Source organism: Lichenostomus cassidix, chromosome 13 (genome assembly GCF_008360975.1).
Source record: "Lichenostomus cassidix isolate B80296 chromosome 13, HeHo_3.0, whole genome shotgun sequence".
Classification (NCBI taxonomy): Eukaryota; Metazoa; Chordata; class Aves; order Passeriformes; family Meliphagidae; genus Lichenostomus; species Lichenostomus cassidix.
The window spans coordinates 8,619,960-8,646,153 of record NC_139494.1 but is presented as its reverse complement, the minus strand read 5'-3'; the positions used below and the strand labels follow the sequence as shown (position 1 = coordinate 8,646,153).

Here is a 26,194-nt window from a genome sequence, read left to right as displayed (position 1 = left end):
TTACTTTATCTCTTTTCCAAAAGATCAGTGCCCGAGCCAGGCGCCTCTGTCCCTGGCGAGAGCCTCAGCGTGGGCCCCCAGCTCCCATTTGGTTGTTAAATTGAATTATTTCCTGCTTTATCTTTGAAAGCAAAGCCGTGTTATCATCTTCTGAATGTATTTGCCGACTATAACCATTTCCATTCTTCTGCAGGATACAATGCAGCAAACCTTAATCAGACAACTATAAAGCTTGGATTTATGGTGTTTCAGTCTTTAAGATTTTCATATTAATTAAGATTTTTGAGAATGTCTTTCAGGTTTTCCTTCTACATTTTATTGTTCATTTTAGTACCCCTTTTTTGTCCTGCTGCTATGTAATTTTTTTTTTGTACTCTTAATCATAGAATCACAAAATTATTTGGATGGGAAGGGACCTGTAAAGACCATCCAGTTCCAACCCCCTGCCATGGGACACCTTCCACTAGGCCAGGTTTCTCCAAGCCCTGTTCAGCCTGGCCTTGAACACTCCAGGGTTGGAGCTTCTCCAGCTTTTCTGGGCAACCTGTGCCAGGGTTAAGACCTCAATCCTCACTGGCAGCACAGAGCTTTGTCAGCCTGTGACATGGGCAGTTCCTCATGATGTTTAGGATGTTAACTCTGTCTTCTCTCAAAAGGAAGACATCATCTGTGGGTTTTTTGATGAGGAGGTCATCTGCCTGTACAAGGGATATCAGCTGCTCTATTCCTGTGAACCCCAAAGAAATAGCATTTTGGTAACCTGTTTAGAAAATGGATATATCTTTTTTAAAAAAATGATATTCTGTATTTTTAACATTCTTCCTGTCCAGGAAATGCCAAATCCTCTGTGAACTGTGACTTCATGGAGTGTGTTTCTCTGAGGATGCCATGGAAGCACTGGGAAGCTGTAGGTGACATTGACCTCCTTAGCTCTTCCTCAGGCTCAGTGTTCACTGCCTGTGCCAGCAGCCTCCCTGCAGTGAAACAGGGTCATTTCAAAGCTTGCCAGCTTCTGGGTCCTTCGTACTTACCCTCTAACAAACTCTTGCTTTCTGCCCTGGAACTCAGCATCTGATTTCCTCTAATGGCAGATTTGTTTCAGAGGTCGGGAAGGGCAGTTGTGAATTACTATATGGCTCCTTATTCATTGTCTGTATAAAAGAGATGCTCTTGAATTGGAAATAAAGGTGGAAGAACAGCAGACTTTTCAACATTTTTTTAGTACATGGACCAGATCCTCCTGATCTTGTTTTGCTTCATTTCTGGCATCTGTAAAACCTTCTGCTCTAGCAGGAATGTGCCAGCAGCAGAGGTGGGGTGGATGATGGGCCAGGTCAGGAGATGCTCTATGTTTTCATAGCAGCTGGTTGCACCAGGGAAAACCCAGCCTCCCTGGGGATAAAGGGTAGGACAAAGTCTCTATAGGAAGACCACGGGAAGTTTGTTAACCTGCAAGACTGGAGCATTTTTTTAATAAATTTTATTCCAGCTGCTGTGCTGGGAAATGTCTGTCTTGGTCCACACAGATCATCTGAATCCCTGCAAGTCTTAACTCCCTGGATTAATGTGAACAGACATTTAATTGAAATGTGTGTTTTTCTTCTTCTGTTAATGTTTGATTTGTAGACAGAGGGGAAAAGCACTGCAGGAGGTATCCAACCACCAGGGAGTGTCACTGACAATATTAGTTACTTCTGTCCTGCTTCATTCTGTGCTCCCAACCATGTTTTCCAAGACTCTATTTTACCTGAAATTTTGCCCTTCTTGATGGTCCTGTTGTTTTATCTATGCTGTTTTCTGCAGACCAAATTACGGACTTGAGTCATCTCTATTTATGTCTCAGTCAGCCCAGTGTGGTCTGGGGACTGTGAGAGAGAAAGTTTGGCTCTAACATATTTGGCACCGTGGTCAGCTCTGAACCTCATCCAGAGCCATCATCACAGGAAAGAGTTTTTTTACTGGGAGGTGCTCTGACTTGTTTTATGCTTTCTACATCTCCAGCACCTTGAAAAGGCATTTGACAGCATCACACATTTCTCCTGAACCACCAGCTCTAACTCAACCCATGAGTTGTGCTTTTTCCACTCAAAAAAGTCATGACCATCTAAAACCAAAGGCAGCTCTCTGGGAAGGTCCTGATGGTTTGAAGACACCCCAAGGCTCAAGCTGGGGGCAGCAGGGGTTGTGTATGTGGACATGAATGTGGTGCTGGGTCCCAGTGCCATGTCATGGCCCAAATCACATCCTCATCCTCCTCAGCATGTGAGCCTGTTGGGCAGTGTTGGGGAGGGTGGTGAAGAGTGGAGTTGATACGCAGCAAATGGACATTCCTGCTTACTGGAGTGTCAGAGATGGGAATGGTGACACTGGCATGCATCACCTGCTGTGCTCAGCCTCAAATAAGTCCTCTATGGACTGCATTTTACAGACTAGCATGTTTGCTATGTCTGAATAACTGCACTAAAGAGGAATCAATAACCTATAGATTTTACAGAAGTAAAGGATGTTTGCTGTCTGCTCCAAGTAGCCATGACTTGGGTGGACATTGAAGTATTGCATCTCTTGCAGGTAGGCTGGGTAGAGTCACTGAAGGGCTTGCCTTTATATTTAGTTTTAATTTAAGTCTGATTTTGTGATCTATTAGCTCCATGAAGTTATTTAAGAGTTATGATCACCAGTATTTTGATAAGAATATAGACACAGTTATCATGGTATGAATAAGGCCATTTCTCATTATTTCTATTGATTTTGATGTGCTTATATTATCATTTCAAGATACTGATTTGAATTTAATACTGTTTAGAAAACAAATACATGTCCAAATTGGCTCCAGATGTGATTCATTTAATTTTGTGCCTTTCAAGATGTTTTTAACAGCTGATGTATGATTGTGGTGGGAGATTGCCAAAACAGATGCTTTTTGTTTCAAGTCAAAGAAGCAGAAACTCTTCATTGAAAACAAGACAGGATTTTCTTCCAATGTTTAAAAAGAGCCTCTAATTACATATTTTAATGAAAGGAAATTTCTTTCTGCTCTGCATTTAAAGCAAGTGTCAAACATAAATAGTTCTTCTGCCAAGACATCCATTTCCAGGTATTGCCAGCACTCAGGGTAGGAGGGTTTAAGGCTGGAAGGGTGACAATGTGACCATCTCTCCATGGCCTGAGTAGAGCTACATGCTTGAATGACCTGAAAGGGATGGATCCCTGCTGAAGAATAGCATTTACACATTGTAGAGGGAAAGAAAACAATGAAGCAAATAAATCCAAACCTGATGCTGGGGATGTTTTGAAAGCTGTTGGCTCTGACTCCTTAGATGCCTTTTTTTTTTCTGCAGAAAATACTAATATTTCCCTTGTAAAACAGCATTAAGGGAAGAGCAATACAGTACTATTACTAGGACTTCAATTTTTTTAATTTGGAATGTGTTTTTCTGAGAGCTTTTCATGGGAGCTTTCCCATGCACTGGATACTCACTTGTAAAAGAAAATGTATGTCCAAAGCTTCATACATATTAGAGTTACAGGTTAGGGCACATATTCCTCCGTAAGGCTGCCAGTGCTGAGCTGGCCAGCAGGCAGCTCCCCTGTGTCCTCCTGTCTCTGACCCACTGAGAGTCTGGCCCTACTATTGCTGCACTGTGTCCTTGTGTGTGCATTATGTACATAAATGTATATAAAGGTATTATCATGATATGCATGCCCTGCTGAGCTGCCTGTATTTGGGGCCATGTGCTGTCACCAAGGTCAGGATAGTTTTTGTCTAAAGAATTCTTGAGTTTGTAGGTCATGATGCTCCTCAACCCCAGTTCTGGCCTTAGTGGATAGGAGGAACCATGGAATTTAATGTCTTCATGGTCTGAATCATGACGTGTGTTTGAGTGCTCTAAAACTAAAGTTTGAAGCTTTAGTTAAGCTTCATATTTAAACTTCTAAGGAATAAAAATAATCCCAGCCATAAAGATCAGTGCATTTTCCAGGTTCTGTTTAAGAGATGCAGCTATTTATTTAATTTCTGTGAGTTTTATAGTCAAAACCTTCAATTGCAGTCTCATAGTGCAAGGCAGTCTCCTAAAGGCTGTGAAAAAGTGCTGTTAAGAGGTGGCCTCAACTCCTCAGCTCTACCTCTTGATACAAATTTTGGATATTTTCAGGCTCATAGGCAGTGTATTAGTAAAGCTGAGCTGCAGATAAGCAATAGTTGGTGACTTTGGAGCCAAGGGATTAGTTTCATGCTCGTTGCTCCCATTTTTTATTTACTAGTGCAACCTCCACAAGGCTTGGCTCTGTCTCACAGCAATGCCATTGTGGTGGAATGATGGAAGATGTTGCTGGTGACAGGCTTTCTTAGAAGGGTCCTGATTTGTCAACGTTCTTAGTGCCAAGGCTCCTGCAATTGTGCTTCATCAGCATTTCACTCCTTGAAGGAAATACTGTAGCTGCAGTCTTTCCTTTTATGACTCAGTCCCATCTGCAGGTACTCCTGCCAGGTGTTGTTTTAAATGTGCCATTATCACCATCTTGAACAGTGCTATTTGGATTTTATCTGAGGTGTTCATTACATCCCTCCCTCGATGAGGGACAGCTAAGGGAGCCTGTGGGGAGGGAAGTACCAGGGAATATAGCATTAGCCAAAGTGTGTTAATTACACCTCCCTCAATTACAAATATGTGCCCGTGGAAAAAGTGTGGAGCATACCGCTTTCTCAGATAAAGCTTTCCTAAATAGCTTTTGAGGACTTAATAAATTAAAACTGGGAAAACAAATGGATTTCTGTGTCTCTCTGGTTTCTAATAATGGGGTTTTGTTTTAAAGTTTAGTCTTAGCTTTCATAAAACGTCTTTTAAGCTAGAATCAAAGAATCACTGAATGGTTAAGATTGGAAGGGACCTTAAAGATCATCTCTTTCCAACCCCCTGCCTTGGGTAGGGAACCTGAGAGACTATGGAGATCTTCTACCTGACAGGAAAATTGAATTCTTTTGTAAGATGTAATGAATAAAAGTTTTGACATTTGAATATCAGTAAGAAAGCAATTATGCCATAATATGCCGCAAAGCTCCCGAGACAAAAGATCCTGGAAAAGCCTTGCAGGGAAAGGCTGTTCATTAGCAGGAGAAGACCATGCATGGCTTCCCAGGGTCAGGGCATGGTTTGGAAGGCCCTGGGATTGGCTTCTTGTGAAGCCTCAAATGCCCAAAGTTTTCCATAACAGTTTCTTCAAGGCTGGATATATGGAGGAAATTCTTTCAGAAGGGAGTGAATGAACTTGAAGTCAAAGGCACTAGAAAAGATTTTCAAAGACATGGAAAAAATGTTTAAGACCTAAGGAGTAGCACAGCCAGAGAACAGTCTGGGTTCTCTGTGTGCCACAGGAAACAATGATCAGAATTTCTCGAGCATCGTTAAAGATGCTGCTCCTCTGATGTTTGCTGGTTTGCTCAGGGCCTCAGTGTGTGTTGTGTTTTCTGTGGGTGTGGGAGATAAGAAGTGGTGGGCGCAGTGATTTGCAAGAAAACAACTGTGTGGGAATGCATTTCTGTAGTTTCTTCCTGTGTCTGTAGTACAAACATTTCCGACTGCATAGGTGGCATTGATGGTGACCTTCTGCACCCCTTAGCACAGATCCAGATGTGTAATCTCTCTATTTCTATTTTATAAAAGTCAACGGGTTTACACTGCTGCTACAAATCTACTCACAAATAACACCATCACATTTCATGTATGGGTCACTTGCAATATCTTTGAAATACGAATTAGACCAATAGGTTGTTGGCTGGTATATTTGGGATGCCAGGATACTGCCTTATGTGAGATAGCAATATATTTTTTTCACAGCTGAAAATAAATTTATCTGACAGCCATAGATATATTTTCTACTTGAGCGATTGCAGCTCAAAACATTTTGTGGTTTAACAAATTCTAGCATATGAAGCATAACATTTTAAAATATTAGTTTTAAAAGTTTTCAAGATATTGGCTGCCATTGTATTAAAAAGAACAAAACTCAAGAGGTTAGTTTACTTGCCTGAGTAAGTTTGAGCTGGGAGCTTTGTCCCATTAACATGCCTGGCCACTGCTTATCAGAGGGCATCAGCCAACAGAGGGAATGGTTAATTTGTTTTCATTCTATTGATGTGGAAGCAGACATAGCTATCAAATAATGGTCTGGATGTTGTGTTGTTTTTCTTAGGGAGGTCATTCCAGCTCAGGGAGATGAAATTACCAAACTTATATCTTACATGAGTTGGAAATTAAACACAGAAAATGGATTTATTTAGTCAGTTAGTTAGTTTCTATTGGCTGCAGGAAAGAGATCTTGAAATAAATATGCCCAGATCTTGATTCTAGTTGTCTTTTCTGTACTGCAAATGAAGACTAAGTCCAACAAATTCAGTAATATTCCCTCATGACAAAACTGGGGTGAGGCAAGTGGGAGCAATCCTCTGTAAAAAGGGCAGACAAGGGGAGGAAAACGTGATCACCCTGTAATTGCAGCATAAATACATTAACTTTCATTTCCTTTAAAGTGATAAAAGATGTGGGAGACTTTTGGTGCTGTTTTGATTGCCTGCTGTGGTTTTGAGATACATAAAAGCTGGGCAGGGCTGTAAGTTATTGAGGGGCAGTAGGGCACAAGTCGTTTTCATTGCCTCCACGTGGTTTGGCTGAATCTTTAATTAAAGCTTGAACATTGATTCTTGTTTTTATTTTTTGTCACATTTCAAGCTGTTTAACAGAAACCTGGAATGATACATCTTAGTTCATCACTAAACCACATGGTTTATGAGAAAGACCTGCCATGACTGAGGGACTGGCCCAGCATTAAATTCCTTGACTCACCCTCCAGCACAGGAAATTCCACTCATTTTCTGTGTGGTGCTAAAGACAAGGAGAAAAGCATTTGTGCAAGACCATGTATGAACTGATTCGACTCTTATTATCATTGAGCAGGGTGTGTTAGCAAGAGACCCAGATGATTAGGGAAGGTTTTCACAGAGCAAACCAGCGTGTCTTCAACAAACCTTATTATCTTACAGAACCTGCCATGAGGGAAGGCCTTCCTTTCATAAAACTTAACTCCATTGCTTCCTCAGAGCCCTTGGTATCCAGACCTTTGCTCTCAGTGTAATACCAGCACAGGCACTCAGCAATGCAGTGACTTGTGCCTTGTGATGGAAGTTAGGCTGCATTAGCCTCCTGAAAAAGAAAGAAAATCACTTTGGGTACCCAGTTTCTGGAATGCAAGGCGTATAGTATCAGTTCTTCCTTCAGAGCCCTCAACAAATAGAATTTATGTCAATAAAACTGTGTTAAACCCAACTTACTGTTATCTAACTGCTTCTTTGAGCAAAGAGCAGCTGAAGCTGTGCAGCATTTTAACATCCTGCTCTGCTGCAATATTGAATTTTAATCTCCACTGTAATAAACCTCAGAGTTTTATCCTCTTCAGGGGTCTGAGTTTCATTTGGGCCCTGTGCTGTTTGGACACAGCTAGGTGGGATTTGTAGCAATGAAGGTTGGCTGTAAATTGGGAACAAACCCAAACCCTTGTGACACTGTAGGGTCACTGTGAATGTAAGGGCACTGGGAGGCAAAGGACGCATCATTTGGATCTGCCACTTGTGTTATACTTAATGCATTTGTAATAAATATTGAGTGTTATGAATGTGGAGCAGAGAATGAAATTAAAAGATCTCCTGGGATGTGAAACAAATTCATCATTGGGGGTCTGTTGCAGTGCTGTTTGGGCAGGAAGGGGTTAAGATGGAAAATGTTTTGAAGGCTCTCCTGTAAATGGCTTAAACTGCTTATTCTGGGAGAGTCTAGAGATGTGCTTTTTTCTCCTTCTCTCTTTCTTTTCTAACCCCCAAACCCTCTCTGGTGCTGGAGATGTGTTGCCATGGGCAAGGCAGCCTTTATGAGAGGTGGAAATCTGGGGAGCCCCTTTCTTTTGGGAGCTCTACAGGAGCCTGCTGAGGCAGAGTGTCATCTGAAACCCTGCAGGACAGGGACAGAAGTGCCAGCTGTGCTGTGCCTTGGCAGGCAGCTCCCTTGGGGCCATTGCTCCCTTTGTCCCAGCTCTTAAACTGTGCTAATTCCCTCAGTGCAATGCTCTCATGGATCAAAACACAGTGATTTGTCATTCATGCTTTACCCTGGAATGTATCACTCTCGGTGCTGGAAATCTTCAGGAAAAACATGTTTTCATCCCCTTATTTCTGTGGTAAGAAGCTTCGCTCTGTACTTTAGTGACATATATAATGAAAAATCCCACTGCCAACAGTTGGTTTGGGGATATTGTTATCTTGACAGGCCTCCAGCAGATCTACTCCAGAACTGGTACCCTGAGCTGCAGAAAGGTTATTTGACTTGTCAGTATCAAAGCACTTCCAGTGCTCAGATAACTGTCCCATTCATCATCCATCATCATAGCGCTTAAGAGAAAATATTAAAAAAAAAAATCTCACAAAGAAAGAGGAGAGGAATTCATCCCCAAAATTCAGCCTGTAGCATTGGCGAGCTTTTATTTATTCATTCTGTTTGTTGATCTGCTGCATTTGTTGTTCATAACATGGATTTAGAGTAGAAATACAAATCTTGTTGTTTCTGTTGCCTGGGCTCCGGAGGGAGAGGACAAGCAGCAGTGATGTGCATTTGTGGTGTAAATGGGAAGTTAGAGTAGATGTATTTGTGTTTTTCTCTCTGTTGGAGCCCTGAGAGTTGTAAATGCTGCAGCTGCCTTGTGCAGGCAGGTCAAGGTGTGTTCAGAGGTTGGGTTGAATGCTTTGGTTGATGGGGCAGGTTGGTGCAGTAGGAATTGGAGTTCTCATCTGCACTGTTTGTCACATGTAAAGGACTGGGTTTGTCACTTTAGTAGCTGGCACATTGTATCATTAAGTGGCACCATTTGGCTCTCCATAATGGGAGACTGTTGGTTTCTGGAGTGCCATATATGTATGACACTAAATGTATGTGTGATTATAATAACAAAAATCCAACTACTCTTTTGCAAACCTTTATATTTATTAAATGGAGTACTTTTGACCTCATTAAATTCTGGAGGAGTAGGCAGACTCTCATGTCTACATGTGCATGTTGTAAATGTTTCTCTTTAATCTGTTGTTTCTGGACTAATTTAAGAGTTTTCTGTGTGAAGTTTCTTACTCCTTTTTAATGCTTTCTTTTCCCGTTAGAAGTACCTTCTCTCCCTTGTGCATGTTTTTCTCTTCTGAAGTTAACATTTCATAATTGCAGTAATGCCCTTTAGGGTGTATGTTACAGTCTACTAATGAGATGCCTGAGAGGTCTCCTAATGACATCTGAACAACAGGCACAGCACATCGTTATCAGACCATTACACACATCCTTAACAATAATAAATACTCCTGCTTACTGTAATTACATGTGTTGTCCTTTAGTGCTCAGCAAGAGGATATGGGGGACTCCACAGTTCAAGTGCAGGGTGGGGAAGTGCTGTAAATCAGCAGGGTTTTGCAGAGGATTTCTCTGAATGCCTTTGAGGATGTGGAAGGACACACAGTCAGGGGAGAATTATGGTGTTTTCCTCTTGCTTTTGGATTGAAAATGTCATGAGAACTCTTTTTCTGTGTGTGCACATACCCTCTGCTCTCCCTGTTGTAAACATCACGCACTTTCTGAGCAGGGATGTTCCTGAGAGAACAGGTAACCATAGGCTTTGGGCACAGAATTGTTTAAAAAATCTCTGTGATAGAGGACAAAGCTGTCCTGTGGCAGATCCTGTGGTCTTGTGATAGAAGCATGAATGTCTCCAAGAAGGCATCAGGCAAAACCTGTATACACAAATACCCAAGAAAAAGAAAATAATGTTCTTGACTGCATCCATCACCAAGGATGGTGTGTGGTAGCCTTTGTAATACCCATTGCTGGCCACTTTTCCTGTGCATACTTCATACAGATAAGAAACCAGACAGTAAAAATGAAAAATACCTTTACCAGGGAGTCAGATTCATGGAATCCCAAACATTGAGTGATGGTGAAGCATTCCTTCTGACAGCACAGCCAGGGAATTGTTTGGAAAGGTAAGTGTTTCAGAGCAGAACAGAATCAGCAAAATTTACATTAGTGCCAGAGGACTTTAATGTTTATTAAAGCTTCCATTTGCTATCTCGAAGTATTTGATAGATGTACCAGTCAGCCATAAAAAAGTGAGCATTGGTTACTTCCCAGAGGAATCCAGTCAATTTTGCTTTCTCTAATAGGAGTAAGGTAGGGGTTTGTAAAATGTCAAACTGCAGCTTGCATAGCATCACCAACTGATGCAGGCACAGTGAGCAAACATCCTGTTTATCTAATAAAAGCCTGTTTGGTTTGGTTCTTTTAAATTGAAGGGTGTCTGCATTAGAGTAGTGAAGACATTTTCCATATAGAAATGAGGAATAAGATTTGGCTACAGTGAAAGGCAGGCCTGGCTTCCTGCGCACTCAGATCGATGGACCAAGACTTCCTCACATAACTGCTGAAGTGGAGAGTGAGTGAAGCTAATCATCACTGCACAGTAATTACCTCCTCCAGTTCATGATGACAGGTGGTTTTGTCATATATGTTGTCAAGTGCTTCAAATGGACAGAAATTATTTATTTATTTATTTATTTTTCTGTCCTGCAGATCCCTCAGGAAGATTTGGCTTCAGTGTTAACAAAGCAGCACTCCCCAAATATTAATGGTTTGCCAGGTCTGTTTGCTTCATTTAAAAACAGCAGTCTCAGGGCAAAAAATTAAGCTAAAGGACAGCATCAGGTGTAAACTGGTGCTTCCAGCAGACCCATTGCAAAAGATATTATAGGCTTTCAAGCAACTCCTCTTCTTGATGTATTTGGTTTGGGTTTTCCCTTGTCTCTGGCCTTGTGCAGCAAGCCAAGGGTGATAGCTCTTAACTTCTTGTCCATCTCCTGCTTTCGCTGCCTGTGTACTTGAGGCTGTAATCCATCACTGACACAGCATCTGATGCTGCTGTGTGTGCAGATAGAAGGGTCCCAGCAGATCTGGTGAGCCATGTTTATTCTACTGTTTGTGTTTTGGCAGCACTTGAGGCTTTCAGCCCGTGCCAGGAGCTCGTGAAAGCACAGCGAGAGCCTTATCTCAGAGTCTTTAAAAGGAATGGACAGATGTGGACAGGGAGAAATCTGGATTAGTGCAGACTGCTCCCCAACACCCCAGAATTCCCCTGCTGACCTGCAGCTGCTCACCAAATACTCCTTCATAGCCCATCACACTGAAACCATGTGGATCAGAGCCTTCCTGCCATTGCTGGTGGCCCAAAGGTTCAGCCCCTGAAAAGAAACCTGTCACCCTGCCATCCCTACAGCAAAAGCATGAGGAAATACATCAAATTAACAAAATCTCGTTAATTCTTGCTAAAAGCAGAGTGTTTTGTTTTAGCACTCTGTACAGACTGAGTGTGGAGGTTCCTTAGTGTCCCATTGTGCTGCCATGGAACATCAGGGCACTGGGGTGGATGATTTGACCCCAGAAAGTACTAATCACACAAATGGAGATGTCAGTCATACACAGTAGGTTTGCCTTTAATTACCTTTGATTTGCTGAAGTGATGAAACAGAAATTCAAGTCTGGATTTATAAAGAACACCTGTGTTTTCAGAAGCACTGCTCATCCATTATTATCTGGATGTGTGCCTTTTCATGAATAGGTATTTTTACTTTTTTGTTGGGCTTGCTTTGTTTGTTTTGGTTGTTTTTGTTGGTTTTTTATGTTTTCCTTATTGGAAAGCAATATTATGAAGTGTCCCTTATGGGTCAGATTGAGAATCCTCAGCACTCACCTTGCACCTGCCCAGTCACCTCTCTTGTCTTTTCTTCTCTTTTTTACCCTTTACAAAAACCTTACTGTCTTCCCAGGCTCTTTCAATACAGTGTGTCTCAGTCACTGAATGAATTCATTATGCTGTTTTGTTTTGGGTTGAGATCTAAAGTAATTAGACATTCTTAAGCTAATTTTGTTGCTATTGTTGAAACACCTGTATAAGGGACATTTTCCTCTCCTGCTCCCCTCTCCCTTGTCTGCACCTTTGGATGCAGCATCACTAATTTAGCTTAATAGCTTTTAAAAAGCAGAACAATACAATCTGAAGACAAAATATAATTTAGAGAGAGTACACAACAGTCACAGAGAGCTGAGTGTGTGAGAATGTGTGTGTAAGGTCACATCTCTGTGTGGAGTAATAGATTTATAGCAGAGCAGGCTGTGTTGAGAGTAAATTAATCATTAGAAACAGCCAGTTTTCAGTATAGGACTCATGCATAATTCACTCAGCATTTCTGTTATATTTACACTCACCTAATGGTTGAGACAAGCAGTATAGGAGTTACTCACTAAGTTGTTTGCCTTGACTGTGTGGTGTTCCTTCTTCATCTGCATTGATGTTCATGACATTGTTTCTTCCCTCTGGTTAGACAATTATTTTTAATTTTTTAACACAAAAATAACAGCTAATACTCAGCAGGCAGCAAATATACTAGTAGCAGTCAGAATAGCCTTGTTTGATTTTTTGCTTTCCCAGCCCAGGCATTGCTGTTAGTTCCGTCTTCTTTACGCTAAATAGTGTTTGGGAATGCTGTCTGAGTGGATCTTTGGGAGACATGTCCTGATGAAATGAGAGCAATCATCCACCAAATCATCTAGAAATTCCTGCCTTTGGGAATGTGTTTGGGCCCTCTGTGGGCATTGCAGCATCACCTTGTAGCACCAGGGATGGTCTGAGCCAGAGCAGGGGATGGGCACTGAGTTGTGGAAAAACCACCCGCTGCTGACTAGAAGCCAAAGGTTCTTGCAAACACAGTCATGGTCATTTTGTTGCCAACCACGGGATGATAAAATTCCCAGAAAAGAGAAAAACCCCAGTCATTTAGAATGTGAGCTGCTCATAATAGAATGTGAGAGCTATTGTGGGCCACAGCTCCTCAGAGACCACAGGTATAACATGAGATGATCACAACAGCTGAGCAGAGCTAGGAGAGTGGCATGGGATATGAGACTTATAGTTTGATGTGCCAGATGTATGCGTAACAAAATTCAGGAGATGGAAATTGAAGATAAACAAATTAAAAATAAAATATGTTTGCCCACTGAGACTAAGTAATCATTTGAAAAATTGCTCTTAGATGCTTAAATCAGGGCTGGAAGCCTTCCTGGGTGGTGTGCCATAGAGCAAACAAATTATGGAGCTGCTGCAGGGAAAATCTTGTTGAATTCGGTGCAGGAGGTCAGAGTGTGCACATAATCCCTCCTGGCTTTAAAAATCTATAAATCTGTGGCACACTGCCTAGGAGGTGATAGGCACTTGATAAATTACGTTTATCGTGTGTTTTCCCACCTGCAGGCTTCCTCCTGCCTCCCTCCCTGGGGCTGCTCCTGCTCCCTTCCAGGCAGAACACAAATCTAGAACTTGCCTTTGGACTTGGCAAACCAAGTTGTAATTCTTGGGCTTCCCAAGAAAGGCTGCAAATCCATCCATCTCTTCCTGTGCTTTGGGGCTGAGGCATACAATTCATTTGGGTTTTTGCAGTTTGGAAGGTAATTGTTTAAGGTATGAATAGAGTTTTGGTTTATAGAACTGGGAATTAATATTCTCATGCTGTAAGTTTTTAATATATTTTTAAAACTCGCAGAGTAATAGATGGGTGCTTTTTCTTGTAATAAAATGAAATATTGAAATAAATATACACCAAGGCAAGCTTTAACTCTTCCAGGTTGTAAATGTCTATTGTTTAATAGTATCTACTTCATGGCATATATTCCATTCCATTTCTGTGATAAATTCAGGGAGCTCCCAGTTGCTGCTAAATTATATATGGATACCTGATAAATGTACATCTTATTAGCTGAAACACATCCCTAAGATAAGCAAGTTAGTTTGGATTTTTATTGTTAATTGAATTTTTTCAGCAGAGGCAGCTGAATATGTTCATGAATTTGCATGATGTTAAACATCTGCTCCTCTTAGCGGGAATTTTACCAGAGTTTCACTTAACCTGTAAATTCCAATCAGGAATAAAACAGGTCCTCAGCCTTTGAGGGGCTTGGCTGCCTGTAAAGGAGGTGGGCAGGTAGTGCTGTGAGGGGAACAGGCTGCAATTAGCAGCGTTGCCTAAATGTCACATCTGCAGTGTGTGGTTTCCTCTGTGCACAGTGATGGTCGTCAGCACTGTTTGAAGGCAGCAGAACACTCCCTCTGTTATTATCAGGTGTTGTAGGAACATTGCAGTGGGGTTACCTGCAGTGTAATTGCTGCAGAACACAGCCTGGTATTTTATGGGAGGCTTTCTCAGAATGATCACAATTTAAATAGTTGTTATCATGAATTTTTATAGATGAAGGTTTGGGTTAATTTCTCTTCATCTTAAATTGGTTTGCTCAGAATTGTATAGAATTGTGGAATCATTAAAGTTGGAAAAGACCTCCAAGATCATCAAGTCCAATCTTCAATCAGATATCCCCATTACCACTACCCATTGCTATCTGCTCATTTTTTGAACACTTCCAGGGGTGGTGACCCCACTTCCCTAAGGTGTGTCTTCCAAGGCTTAACCACTCTTTCAAATGGAGACTTTTTTCCTAATTTCCAACCTGTAGTACTTACAGCCTATAAAAATGAGAGTTGGGAAGATTCAAAACTCACAGATATCTCTAAATTGGAAGAAATTTTCAATGCCAAAAAGGTTTCTTGATGTTCTCCTTCTGCAGCTGCGTTTGCTCAGAGGAGTCTGTTCATGTAAATTGTTGAGAAAAGTGGTCATTTTCTTCTTTCCAGCCACACTGGAAAAGTAGGAGGAAAGTCCAGCCAAGCTCTCCATGCAGAAAGAAGCAGTTAAAGGAAGAGGAAGATAGATAGAAAGAGACAGATAAAAAATTTGCATGGCAGAATGGGGATTTGCAAGGAGACCCCTGAAGAACTGAAGTCATCTTTAATTTTTCTGTCCCCATGTAAACCTGTTCTGTTGAGTCAAACAGGCCACGAGGCAACAGATCATTGGAGTAAAGAGTTCACCTAATGTCTCACTCAGGTTCAGCAGTCTGATGTTTTGGGACCACATTTCCACTGTTCAGCATGCCAACACTTTCATTTTGTATGCAGGAGAACAGGCTGGTGCTGATGAAGAATTTTGCCATAAATGGCACAAGAATTAAGGAGCCACACTCAGAAATAAATTTGTATCCTGTAACATTTTAGTTTAGTCATTTTCTGATCCTTCTAACAGTGCCAGATAAAGCCTGAGTGAAACACAGGGAAGGGTGGGCTGTATGAAAAAAGAACTTTTCTCCAACCCCTTTAATTTTGTCTAGAAATGTTATTTTCAGTAACCATATCTTTTTTGCCCTATGGATACAGACGAGAAAACAAAGCTTAGTGCTCTCATCTCCTGCACTGAATTTCTTCCTGGAGCTTGAAAACTGCCACAGGAACAGCTGAATATAGTCAGCATGGTCTGAGAGGAGCTGTCAAATAAAATGACACCCCTGATGCCTCCTGTCTTAGAAATTACATTCTTCAGCCTGCTCCAAATTGCTCTTTATTACCACATTTGGTGGTGGCGAAGGGTTGCCTTGCAAATTCGTGCCACTGGAGTTCCCCCTTCAGTGGTGGGTGATTTTTATGGGGTTGTTCTCATCCTCTCCCATGGGGACAGTCAGCAGGAGCCCTGTCCTGCCGTGGGTGGATTTCAGGAGTTGATGGTGAGATCCAGAGAATGTGGGATCCCTGGTTGTTGTGTCCTGTCTCACCTGCAGTGAAAACCCCCTGAGTCTAATCCTGTGCTGGGATTGGCAGCACAGCTGCAGATTTTCAAGGGCTGGAGCCCAGATCTGAGAGCATGGACTGGGTACCTGCGCTCCAGGTGTGTGGAGATGCCACTCAGGGGAACCTTCTCCAGAGTTTTTGAAGGGTCACAAGAAGTCTGAATCTCTGTAAATGCCTTCTTGTGTGGATCATCACACACTCTTGTACTTAGCCTGGATGCTAATGGCTGCACAGCTTCTCTCACGGATTTTAGGAAGAGCTGCAGGTGCCTCCTGCCATTCTTGCAGCCCAGATAGTTTTGCTGAAAAATAGCTCAGGAACCAGTGGGACTCAAATCCTCTAAAGACTTCTGTGTGTGTTCAGGCTCAAATCTACTGTCAGGTAAACTGCACACCAAGGTCTCTCAGATTGGTGCTCTGTAGGTGTTATCAGATCATTTTTGATATTTAAAGAAGTACTGACATTTCGACTAATCATTGCATTGTAAGGCACCTTGCACGGTAGTATTTCACTGGGAGATTATTTTTCCCATCAAAGCAGTCTCTGCACTTCCCCAGTTTATTTTTATTTTGTAACCTGCATTCCTTTGAAGGACACTTTCATCCCCAGCCTTGCTGTTCCTCTGTTACCTGCTTTTACTCAGAACTGGGTTGAAGATTGCTGTGGGATCCAAGTGTAAAAACCTGCAGCAATTCACAGAAACCGGGAGTAAAATTTTTAAAGAGGGCAATTATTGAGGGAGCTGGATTAATGATCTGTCATCACAATTTAGCCACATTCACCACTGACCTTTCACAGGGAGGATGCTCTTGATAAATGTAGTTCATTACTGAGTTCTGACATAAAAACGGAATGGCATTCTGTGTTTCTTGGCAGGCTGATCAATATTTTATCTGCCAAAGCATGCAGAAGTGCTAAACAGGATGAATTACGTCGCTGCTGCAAAACAGAGCAAGAAGCAGCATTGCCTGGAGTGAGCAGAGCGTGTAGATGTGACAGTTATTGGCCACATTTTAGCAATCAGACCTTCATACACTGGTTTTTCTTTTACTCTTCTTCTGTCTTATTGTTTTTCTTTCCCTGTCCCCTTTTTTTTCTTTTTAATTCAAACAGTTCCAGGCTTCACTGGGTTTGGAAATGCTGTAAACTGATAAGAAGGGCTTGTTTCTTTGGAGATGTTCCCCAGCATGAAAATGGAAATAATGAACTAGAATTAGAGAATCAGTTTAGGGCATGACAGAATAGCAGTTTTAGCTCATTGAGAATTTGCATGGGCATCTCTCAGTGTGTTGGTTCCCCAGCTGTGTGCTGGGATGGGGCCTGAGTGCACACAGGGTCAGCTGGCAGTACCACACAGGCACCTGGAACACACACCGTGGCATTTCTGATATTCAGAGCAACAGGGAAGGGAAGAAACCCTTAGAAACACAGCTCTGAAGAGCAGTGGGGTCAGCTAAAATCATGGAATCAGAAAATCCTGAGTTAGAAGGAACCCACAAGGATCATTGGGTCCAGCTCCTGGCCCTGCACAGGATAACCCCAGAAATCCCACCCTGTGCTTGAGAACATTGTCCAAGTGCTCCTTGAGCTCTGTCAGATGGGTGCTGTGACCACATCCCTGGGGAGCCTGTTCAGTGCCCAGACACCCTCTGGGTGAAGAACTTTTCCTGATATCCAACCTAAACCTCCCAATACCACTTACAATTGTGAGCAGAATCCAAGTCCCTGGGAAGCCCTGACAAGGAAACCAAGCTGAGAGACATCCATTTGCAAGACCTACCAAGGAGAGCAGCTGCTGATGAGCTTGTGTTGCAGAGGAAACTGCTGGGGGCAATGAGCAAAGAGAGAGAAGAATGGAGATAAGGGAGAGGGCATGCAGACAGCTTTTCTGACATTCTTTTTGCTTAAAATTCATGTTTGTAATACCTGGAAGAGCAGGACAAGAGGTGGCAGAAGTCTAAATAGACAGTATTTAGTAGATAAAGTTGGTAGATCCTTGGCACAGTGTAAGAAGATTACAGATGTCAGGACAGCGGGAGGAGGTGGGAGGGAAGGAGAGAAAATACAGAGCTCTCCAAGACCTATAAACCAGCTCAGTGTCAGCAGTCTCTAGGGAAGGTAAGTTAAAGGATGAAATAATAATGCCTAGTAAATGAGGGGAAGCATCTTTGCTACAGAAGAATCTTGCTGTCTTTGCATTGGCTTCCCAAATGTTTCAAGTTGCCTGAATGTGTCTCCTCCCTAACTTGGCAGAGCAAGCAGTGTCTTTTCTAGGATGCTCCCAGCATCCATGTCTGGTTGCTGCAGTGCCTTAGTTTGTTCGAAATAAATAGCATTATGTCTGGGTTGTGCAGCAAAACATCTCAGACATCGCAAGCATGGATAATTTCTGAGCTAACACTTTGGCCAGACTTAGTAAAAAGTTGTAGTTTCAGGTCAGAGTACTTCCTTTGACCTGGAGTAGTTTTGCCTCTGTTTTTCCACTGCAGTAAGAATAAGTATATAAATCATATGTATCTATTTATATGCATATATATATGTTACAGATGTAGTGCATTTTTTCTATTGATCTTTTAATTCATTCAGAGAAAAAAATTATCAATCTCACACACTGGGACAGAATTTTATTGTTTTTACTTGTGTTCTGCTAAACAGCTCAGCACTGCTGGGCTCTGACTAACTGCTTGTGCATCACTGCAGCCCTCAGATGTCTGGAATGTCAGGGAAAATGTGCAAAGGTGTTAGACCCATGCAGTCTGTCACATCCACACTGTGGAGAAGCTTGGGATCCACTCCCAACAGAGCTGGAGAATGTGGTTTTCTCCAGAGGGAAGTGAAAGTAATGAGATTTTGGGCCATTTTTGGCAGGGGCCAGAAGCACCTTCTGACCTTCTGCCTGCAGCATATGGTAAAACATGTGAAACTGGACTTATTTTTTAAATAAGAGATGTAATTGTCTTACTGCTGGTTTTCTTTGATGTGTTCACCGTGGTCTGTCCTCATCCTGCCATGCAGCATGGGGCTCTGCTGGGTCCATGGCCTTGAACACAGCAATAGTGGGGAGGAAAAATGTATTGTGAGTTTACAGCAGGATTTGGGAATTGCTGCCAGCAGCTGTCACCAGCTCCGTCCTTTCCTTTATTTCGCTCTTCATGCCCGTCACACTTGCCTGGAATCTGCAGCATGGCTGTGACCCTCTGAACATCCCCAAATGGCCACATTCACCTTGGGCTGGCTTGCATCCCAGATTGGTGTGTACTTCTTCAAGAAAAGCAGTTTTCAGGTGGCTTTGTTTTCTGAGCATGGAAGAATCCAGGAGGGTTGTAATTCAGTGAAAGGAGATCACTGTCTCCTGGCTCACATGCTTGAGGGGTTCAGCCTGAGAAAAGGAGGCTCAGGGGGAGCTTCTCACTCTCTAAAACTACTTGAAAGGAACTTGCAGCCAAGTGAGGGTTGATCTCCCAAGTAGTAAATGACAGGATGTGACGAAACTCCTTCAAGTTGTGCCATGGCAAGCTTAGGTTGAGTATTAGGAAAAATTTTTTCACTGAAAGGATTATCTCCAGTCTGCCCAGGATACTGGTGGAGTCACCATCCTTGCAGGTGTGATAAAACCCCACATGGATGTGGCTTTTGGGGACACAGGCTAATGCTGGGCTTGAGAAAAGCTGGGAAAGCCCTTCCCAGGCAACAGCACATATCTACAAAAAGAAGTCCCAGCTGCTGCGAACATCTGCAGGGGGTAAAGGAAGAACTGCTTTGGCATGTGCTTGTGGGGAGCACCATGGAAGTGGGTCAGACCACCTGGGTGTCACTGTGTGTGGTGCCTGTGGCTGTGCTGGTGCTCACTAATGGAAACCACAAAGCAGAAACTGAAGTGGAAGCAAATTAGATAGATTTCCCTATCTTCATTAGCCCTAGATACAATTCTGGGATTGATATTTGACTGAAAATAAAACTCCAGCTCAGAGAAAAAATATTATTGCAGTAGCTAAAACAGTATTTACAACAGCATAGCTTGATTAAATGGATACTGTAATCAGTTTTTCTCTTAAATAAGTTGGTGATTGAATAAAAAAAACATACTGCCTTCACAAACCATCAAACTACATGGCTGGGGATAAAGAAGTCAAGAATAATAAATGCAACTAATAGTAGCTGAATAGCCTTGTTTTTTCTGTAAAACAAGACTGATCCCATGTGGGACCAAGTGATTTTTGGAGGTTGTTTAGAGGGAAGGAAAAATTTATCAGCTGCTTAATATCCCTGAGCAGCGAGAAACTCTCTGAACTAGATGGGTCTGAGTTCAGGGTAGGAAATAAGCCTTGTCTTGCAGTTCTTGCTCATGTAGCAGGAGGGCACTGACCTGACTGGTGAGCACATGTCCAGCCTCTGTGTCCTCTCTCACCTTCTCAAGTCATGGTGCTTTTGAAGTTGAGAGCACAAAATATGAAGGGTGAAAAAAAAAACATTGACAGTAGATGGGTTTGCTATCAGAGAAATGCCTCCCACCTGGAATTTTAATTGGGTTTTGGTTGGAGTGGGACCAAGAGGTCCAAAATGTTGCAGCTCAGCAAGAAAAGGACAGGAACATTAGTTGTCAGTGTGCCAGAGTCTGCTGTTATTTTTCAGAGTAACGTTTAGAGTCTTTGGGGAGCTATCTACAAGGGTATTGTCCCTCAAACTGAGGTGGGACCATGTTCTCCTAGATTTCAGATTAAATCTTGGATTTAATGCAAAAGGATCAGTGATGGGGTTTAAAAGAGAAGTTTGTTTTAAACCCAGTATTGCAGAGAGTAAAGCTATTTACATTGTGGAGAAATTACGTTATAGCCATGAGGATATCTGAGGGGAACAGCTGAATGTGTTGATGCTGTTGGTGGGATGTGGTTGATGCCCACAGAGTGGGGGCAGCTGGAGCCTGAGGGTGCTGCAGGGTCTGCTGTGAGGCACCAGCCGCTGTGCCCTGCGCTGAAGCACACAGATTTGCACAAAAAGACAGTTGCCATTTCTCATTCTGCTGAGCTCTGCCAGACAGCAGATGAGCAGAAAAGGGTCATAACATCTACACCACTTCGGGCATGTGTATGTGTTTCCTCGAGGAGGAGAAGAGCTGTGGGAGAGCTGGAATGCTGCGGGCACCGTGTGAGCTTTCAGGGTCAGGAGGGTACGATCTGATTTCTTCAGCCAAGCCTGAATCACTTCAGGCAGAGTGGCTTGAGGTCTTTTCCCTGATAATAATCTTTTTGCCTGGTCAGGGGCTGAGGACAGTGTTTATTTCAGCCTGCAGCAGGGTGATGAGAGCAGGCACCAGTGCCACCCTAGCTGCAGGGGCTCCCCGCAGCCCTGAGCATCTCACTGTCCTTCCTTTGGCCTTCTGCCACCACAGCCTGTCCTAAGGATTCCTTGAGGTCAGCCCCATGTTTGGCACAGGGTGATACTCTGAGGTACCATTTACATTAGTGGAACTTTCTAAACATTAGCCTGTCTGGGGTTTGTTTTGGTCTTTTTTACTTTATAGTCATAGGACATATGAATTTATTCATGTATAAAAGCACAGAGCCAATTTAATATTTGTGGGAGTTAAAAAACTGAATGTGGAAGTCTGAAACTTAAGCCCTATAAAATCTGGAAGGTAACATGCTGGAGAGCATCCCTGACAGCAGGATTTAGAAAATCTGCCAGCTATTACAAAAAGTAACAACTGCAGGAGCTCCTCAAGTGCAGAGCTGAGCGGGGCTGAGTATGCAGACATATGTGCCTAATTTTTCCCTTTAGAACCTCAGCCCTTTGAAAAGATCAATGCAAATGCACGTGGTCCAGTAATGCTGTCTTATCTCTCAGGTGAGAGCTGCACCATGGCAGACTACAGCCGGCTCAAGAGCATCCTGCTGGACCTGCAGGCTCGCCGGCAGAGCCCGCCCAGCAGCCTGGCCAAGGACAGAGTCGCCCAGAAGCGCTTCCTAATTGAAGATCTGTTCAAGCACTTGGATCTGAACAGTGATGGGCATCTTAGCAGCTCTGAACTGGCTCAGGTGGGTTCATTGTTCAGTGAAAGTGGAATTATGAAGTGGATTTTCATTCAAAGTGTGAATTGAATGTAACGCAGCAGCACTCAGGGGGGAACGGTCATTTGTACCTGTCCAGCCAGCAGCAGGTAAAGGACGAAAATCTAACACAGTCAACAAGTCTTTCTGCATCTCCCAGGAGTCAGTGTTGTCTGGAACATTTGAAGCTCATCTCCAAACAAAAACATGGCAGTTTTCCAGCCCCATCCAGACTCCTGAAAATAGATACTAATCCTTGTTCTGCTAACCGACATCTTCTGAAGTATTTCCACTTAGCTGGCTTGGGGAGAATTAATTTGGATTTTTAAGGTGCATGTAAGTTAGGCAGAAATCTCTTAATTCTTCCTCCCTGCCTTCTGGACTGTGCATTAACATAGAGTAATGTGACAGCAACGTTGGAAAGTTTTTCAACAGGTTTTTTGTCCCAAAATCCCTGGGCAGATGCTGAAATGTCGATTAGCAGAACTTGACAGAAAAGGTGAGAGCTTGAAATAACAGTTATTTCTAATTGGGGGCATGCTGTGCTGTTGGAGTTCATCTCATTGGTAAAGTGAACCAAACAGGTAGCCCAGGCACTCAATCTGGGTACTGTGTGTCCTCAACTTGCTCTTTGCACATGCAGACCTGGGGAAACAGTCCTATAAAATGTCTTTTCCATTTCATTATGGCATCCACGAGAAGAATTAGAAGCAAATGCCTTTTAAGAGCCTTTTGGAAGCCAGTCATATCTGGGACCTGTTCCAGTTTCCAAAGCTGTGCCTTTGTAGAATTATAGGATGGTTTGGGTTGGAAGGGACCTTAAAATTCATCTCCTTCCAACCCCTGCCTTGGGCAGGGACGCCTTCCACTAGACCAGCTTGCTCAGAATAAGTTCACCCTTGAGTGTCTCATCTGCACTCTCACTTCCCAGGGAACAGAGTGTGTGTTGCAGGCATGAGCCTCCTCCTCCCTGAGCTCACTGCTCTCCAGGACAGTTTGTGCTGCATTTCAGTCCTCAGGCTGTTGACAGGATGCTCAGTCCTTTCCTCACAATGCAAAGTGTCAGTGTAAATTCCCTCAGATCTCAGGGCTATGAATATATCTAGTATTTCCTTTGAAGGCAATGATTTTTTCATAAAGACATGGTAGGTATAAGAAAACACTTTCATCTGAATTCAAAGCCAGCTTTTGCATAGTGGCATCTAAGTGTCTGTTCTACTCTCCTTTTTTTTTTTTTTTTTGCCCTTTTTACATGAAACTTATTTCATTGGTATATTAAAACTCTCACGGAAATAAAGGTTTGGCAGCCTGCAAACCATTGCCATTGCAAAGGAGCACAAACTCAGTGTTGTAAGGTCTGCCTCGAAGCTCCTCTGGGCTTTGTTTGCAGATGTGCCTGGAGCCCAGGTCTCTCTCACAAGAGCAAGCACAGACCTTGGCTACTCTTGTTTTAATTCTTCTCTTCTTGCTGTTATCAAAATCAGTAAATGTTCCTGAACATCTGGGGCCCTCCTGATGGACCAGAGTAAGTTCAGTCTCAGCCAGGAGAACTCTCCTCCTCCACAAGCATCCTCCACACAATCTGGCCGCCAGCATGGCTGAGCTGACAGTGGGGTCACCTCTCAAAAGACAAAATAATGCCTGTTAATGCACAATTTCGATAGGCTATGAGTGCTTTTAATGCTGAGCTGCGTGGCTCTGGTCTTGTGCCCCTTGGTGACAGCACAGCTGAGGCCACCCAGGCTGGGGACACATCTGTGGGGCAGCTCTGGGCTCTCACAGCAGCAGGATTCACAGCTTAAGTGGATGACACCAATTCTTTATTTTTCTCTTTAACAAGATGCTTTTTATGTGCTCTTGCAAGACCAGTGTATCCACCCAGGTTTAAAGGGACATTTTTTTTCGGTAATGAGCAATTTTTAATTACCCAGGTTATAGTTTTAACAGACCTTTTCTTGCCTCATTAGGTAGACTTGTGATTGATTTGTGATTGCTCTCTATTTTGAAGCTCTCTGCAACTTTAAATTTCCCCCAAAGATGGGAATTTCATTGCCCGTGGGCAGAGGAAGCTGAGTTGAACGTGATGCAGTGAGATCTTGTTCCCTCTGACTGCTAGATGAGCTGATGCTGTGCCTTTGCTTTGTTTTATTTAAAAGAAAAATAGTCTGTCGTGCACTATAACCTTGTCTGCAAGGAAAAGCTCAAGGCAGGTAACGTACACTGCTGCAGAAAAATGTAATTTTTAAGACCTGGAGGTGGATCTTTAGGAGGCTCATTGCAGAGGGATTCACCCCAAAGGAGCAACTGGAAGTAGAGTCTCTCCAGGGGTGATGGACCTTGATCAATGCAGTACCCATTTGTTTGTTCTCCATAACAGAATTGCTTTGAGCAAAAAAAATTCCACAGGTGGCCCATCCCCTTCTGTTTGGAGCTGTTTTGCCTCCTTTCTGCTGGTAGACTCTATCCAGTATTTTCCCTCTGGACCCAACAGTGAAATTCCCATGTAGTTTTGCAACCATGGATGTATAAGGCTATTAACGATGGTGGTAATTGGAATGTTATTTCCATTTAAATAATTAATGTATTTTAAAGTCAGATTCATAAATCTACTAAGTGTGTCACAGCTGAAGTGTTTTGCACTGGTTTTGTTTCCTGACATTAAATCAAAAGGACTAGTAAAAACTTGTCAGTCTTACGAAAAGTTAATCAATTTTCAATACAAAGGGTAGACAAAGGGAAAATTCCATCTTTAGAGGATTGATCTTGGAAGTTATGGTTGATCTCACTTTTATTGAATATTTTTTACTTGCTAGGTGAAGGGTGATTTTTTTAGCATTATTATTTTAAATTGCTTCAACATAATGGGCCAAGACTACAATAGTAAATAAAAGAGTCCCTGGCCTACAGGAAAAAGCTTTCCTGTCTGGAAGATGCAACATTTCAGCAGTTTTCTTCATGTTCTCCAATAAATTCAGGTAACCCAAATGAAATGTTGAGAAAACAAAAGAAACAAACTGTCAGGGGCTGGAAAAGCACATTAATGTTGAGCACACCATCCACTGTTGCCTATTTTAGTCCTAAAAGCAGGGAATACAATTTTGTCCTTACTTACAGCAGAGAGAGGAGAAGCAGACTTTCCTTTTTCCCTGTTGAATATTTATTTTTCGGTCCATTTTCAAGGTGAGAATGCATTTCTGTGCTGCTGGTGAAGGAAGAGGCTCATCAGCCCATGGTCCATGAAGTGCTGCAGGAATATGAGTATCTTGATAGAAAGAAAATATGTAATGATAGATATGATAACATGTATCTGTCTGTATATATACAAATATCTCCCCAAAGGTCATTTAATGGAAAATCTGCCAGGTGAGCCAGGCCAGCAGTGTGTAGCTTTACTGTAGCTTTACATTACATGTAAGATCAGCTGTTCTCTTTGCTGCAGTTGATGAAGAAGGAGGAGCTGGAAGATGATTTGTTGCATTGCACACTCGAAGACCTTCTCCGGTTTGATGATTACAACAACGACGGCCGCCTGACCCTGCAGGAGCTCTACACAGCCTTCCGTGAGTCCCTGCTCTGCTCTGCTCTGCTCTGCTCTGCCCTGGGTGTTCAAAGCTTGGCAATATCTCTGAGGGCACTGTTGTCTTCCCAGACATGGTTAGGGAAGACAATCCCTTTTTGTCTCTAATTCCATGAGAACACTGTTGAAGGCTTGTTTCCAGAGGTGGCTGTGCTCCACAGGGTGAGCATGAGGCAGGAGGTTGGTACAGGTGTGTTGGGTTTGTTGTTTTCCTCTGTATTTGGTTGTGCTTCTCATTGATGGCAGGGGAGTGATGGTGGCCTGGCCAGGTCTGTAAGCCTGGGGATGTAGTTTGAGTAACCCTGAGAAAACATTATGGAAACCTGTCCAAAGGTCCTGTGGTAATATGAGTTAGTTTGCCATGGGGAAGGTGTTGTACCGAGTATTTTGCCTGGGAATTGTGTTTCCTGCATTTTGTTTCCATGTTAATAAGTGTATTACAGTGTGTAATCTTGATACGTGTCTCAGCAGGGATCTGGGGATCACATGGCTACTTAAGCAGTGGTTTATAATAAATACTTGCGTTATCCCATTTATTTTCATAAATTTATGTTCTTGCTTTAGTGAAGCATTTGTTGAAGTCCTTTCCTGGAAAAGGCCCACACTGTCTTCTTCACCTGGGTGATAGAAATTTGCACTGATGCCTGTTCCTTTGGGATGCTAAAGAAAAAAAGAAATGGCCAGGGTTATCTGATAATCAGCATAGAGAGCTACAGAGAACTTGGGTGTGGTTAACACAGTGTGGTTAAAACTGAAGCAGGATTCAGTCATT

The 26,194-nt window shown here is 42.7% G+C and overlaps 1 protein-coding gene across 4 annotated transcripts in view; it reads left to right on the top strand.

The window, feature by feature from the left end:
• Positions 1-26,194, top strand: part of FSTL4 (follistatin like 4) — a 210,072-nt gene that overhangs the window by 89,237 nt on the left and 94,641 nt on the right. For all 4 annotated transcript variants that reach the window (XM_085073532.1, XM_085073530.1, XM_085073531.1 and 1 more), the window contains 2 exons: positions 21,643-21,833; positions 25,285-25,405. In XM_085073532.1, the coding sequence (XP_084929658.1) occupies positions 21,643-21,833; positions 25,285-25,405 (312 nt within the window). The remainder of the gene's footprint in view (positions 1-21,642; positions 21,834-25,284; positions 25,406-26,194) is intronic.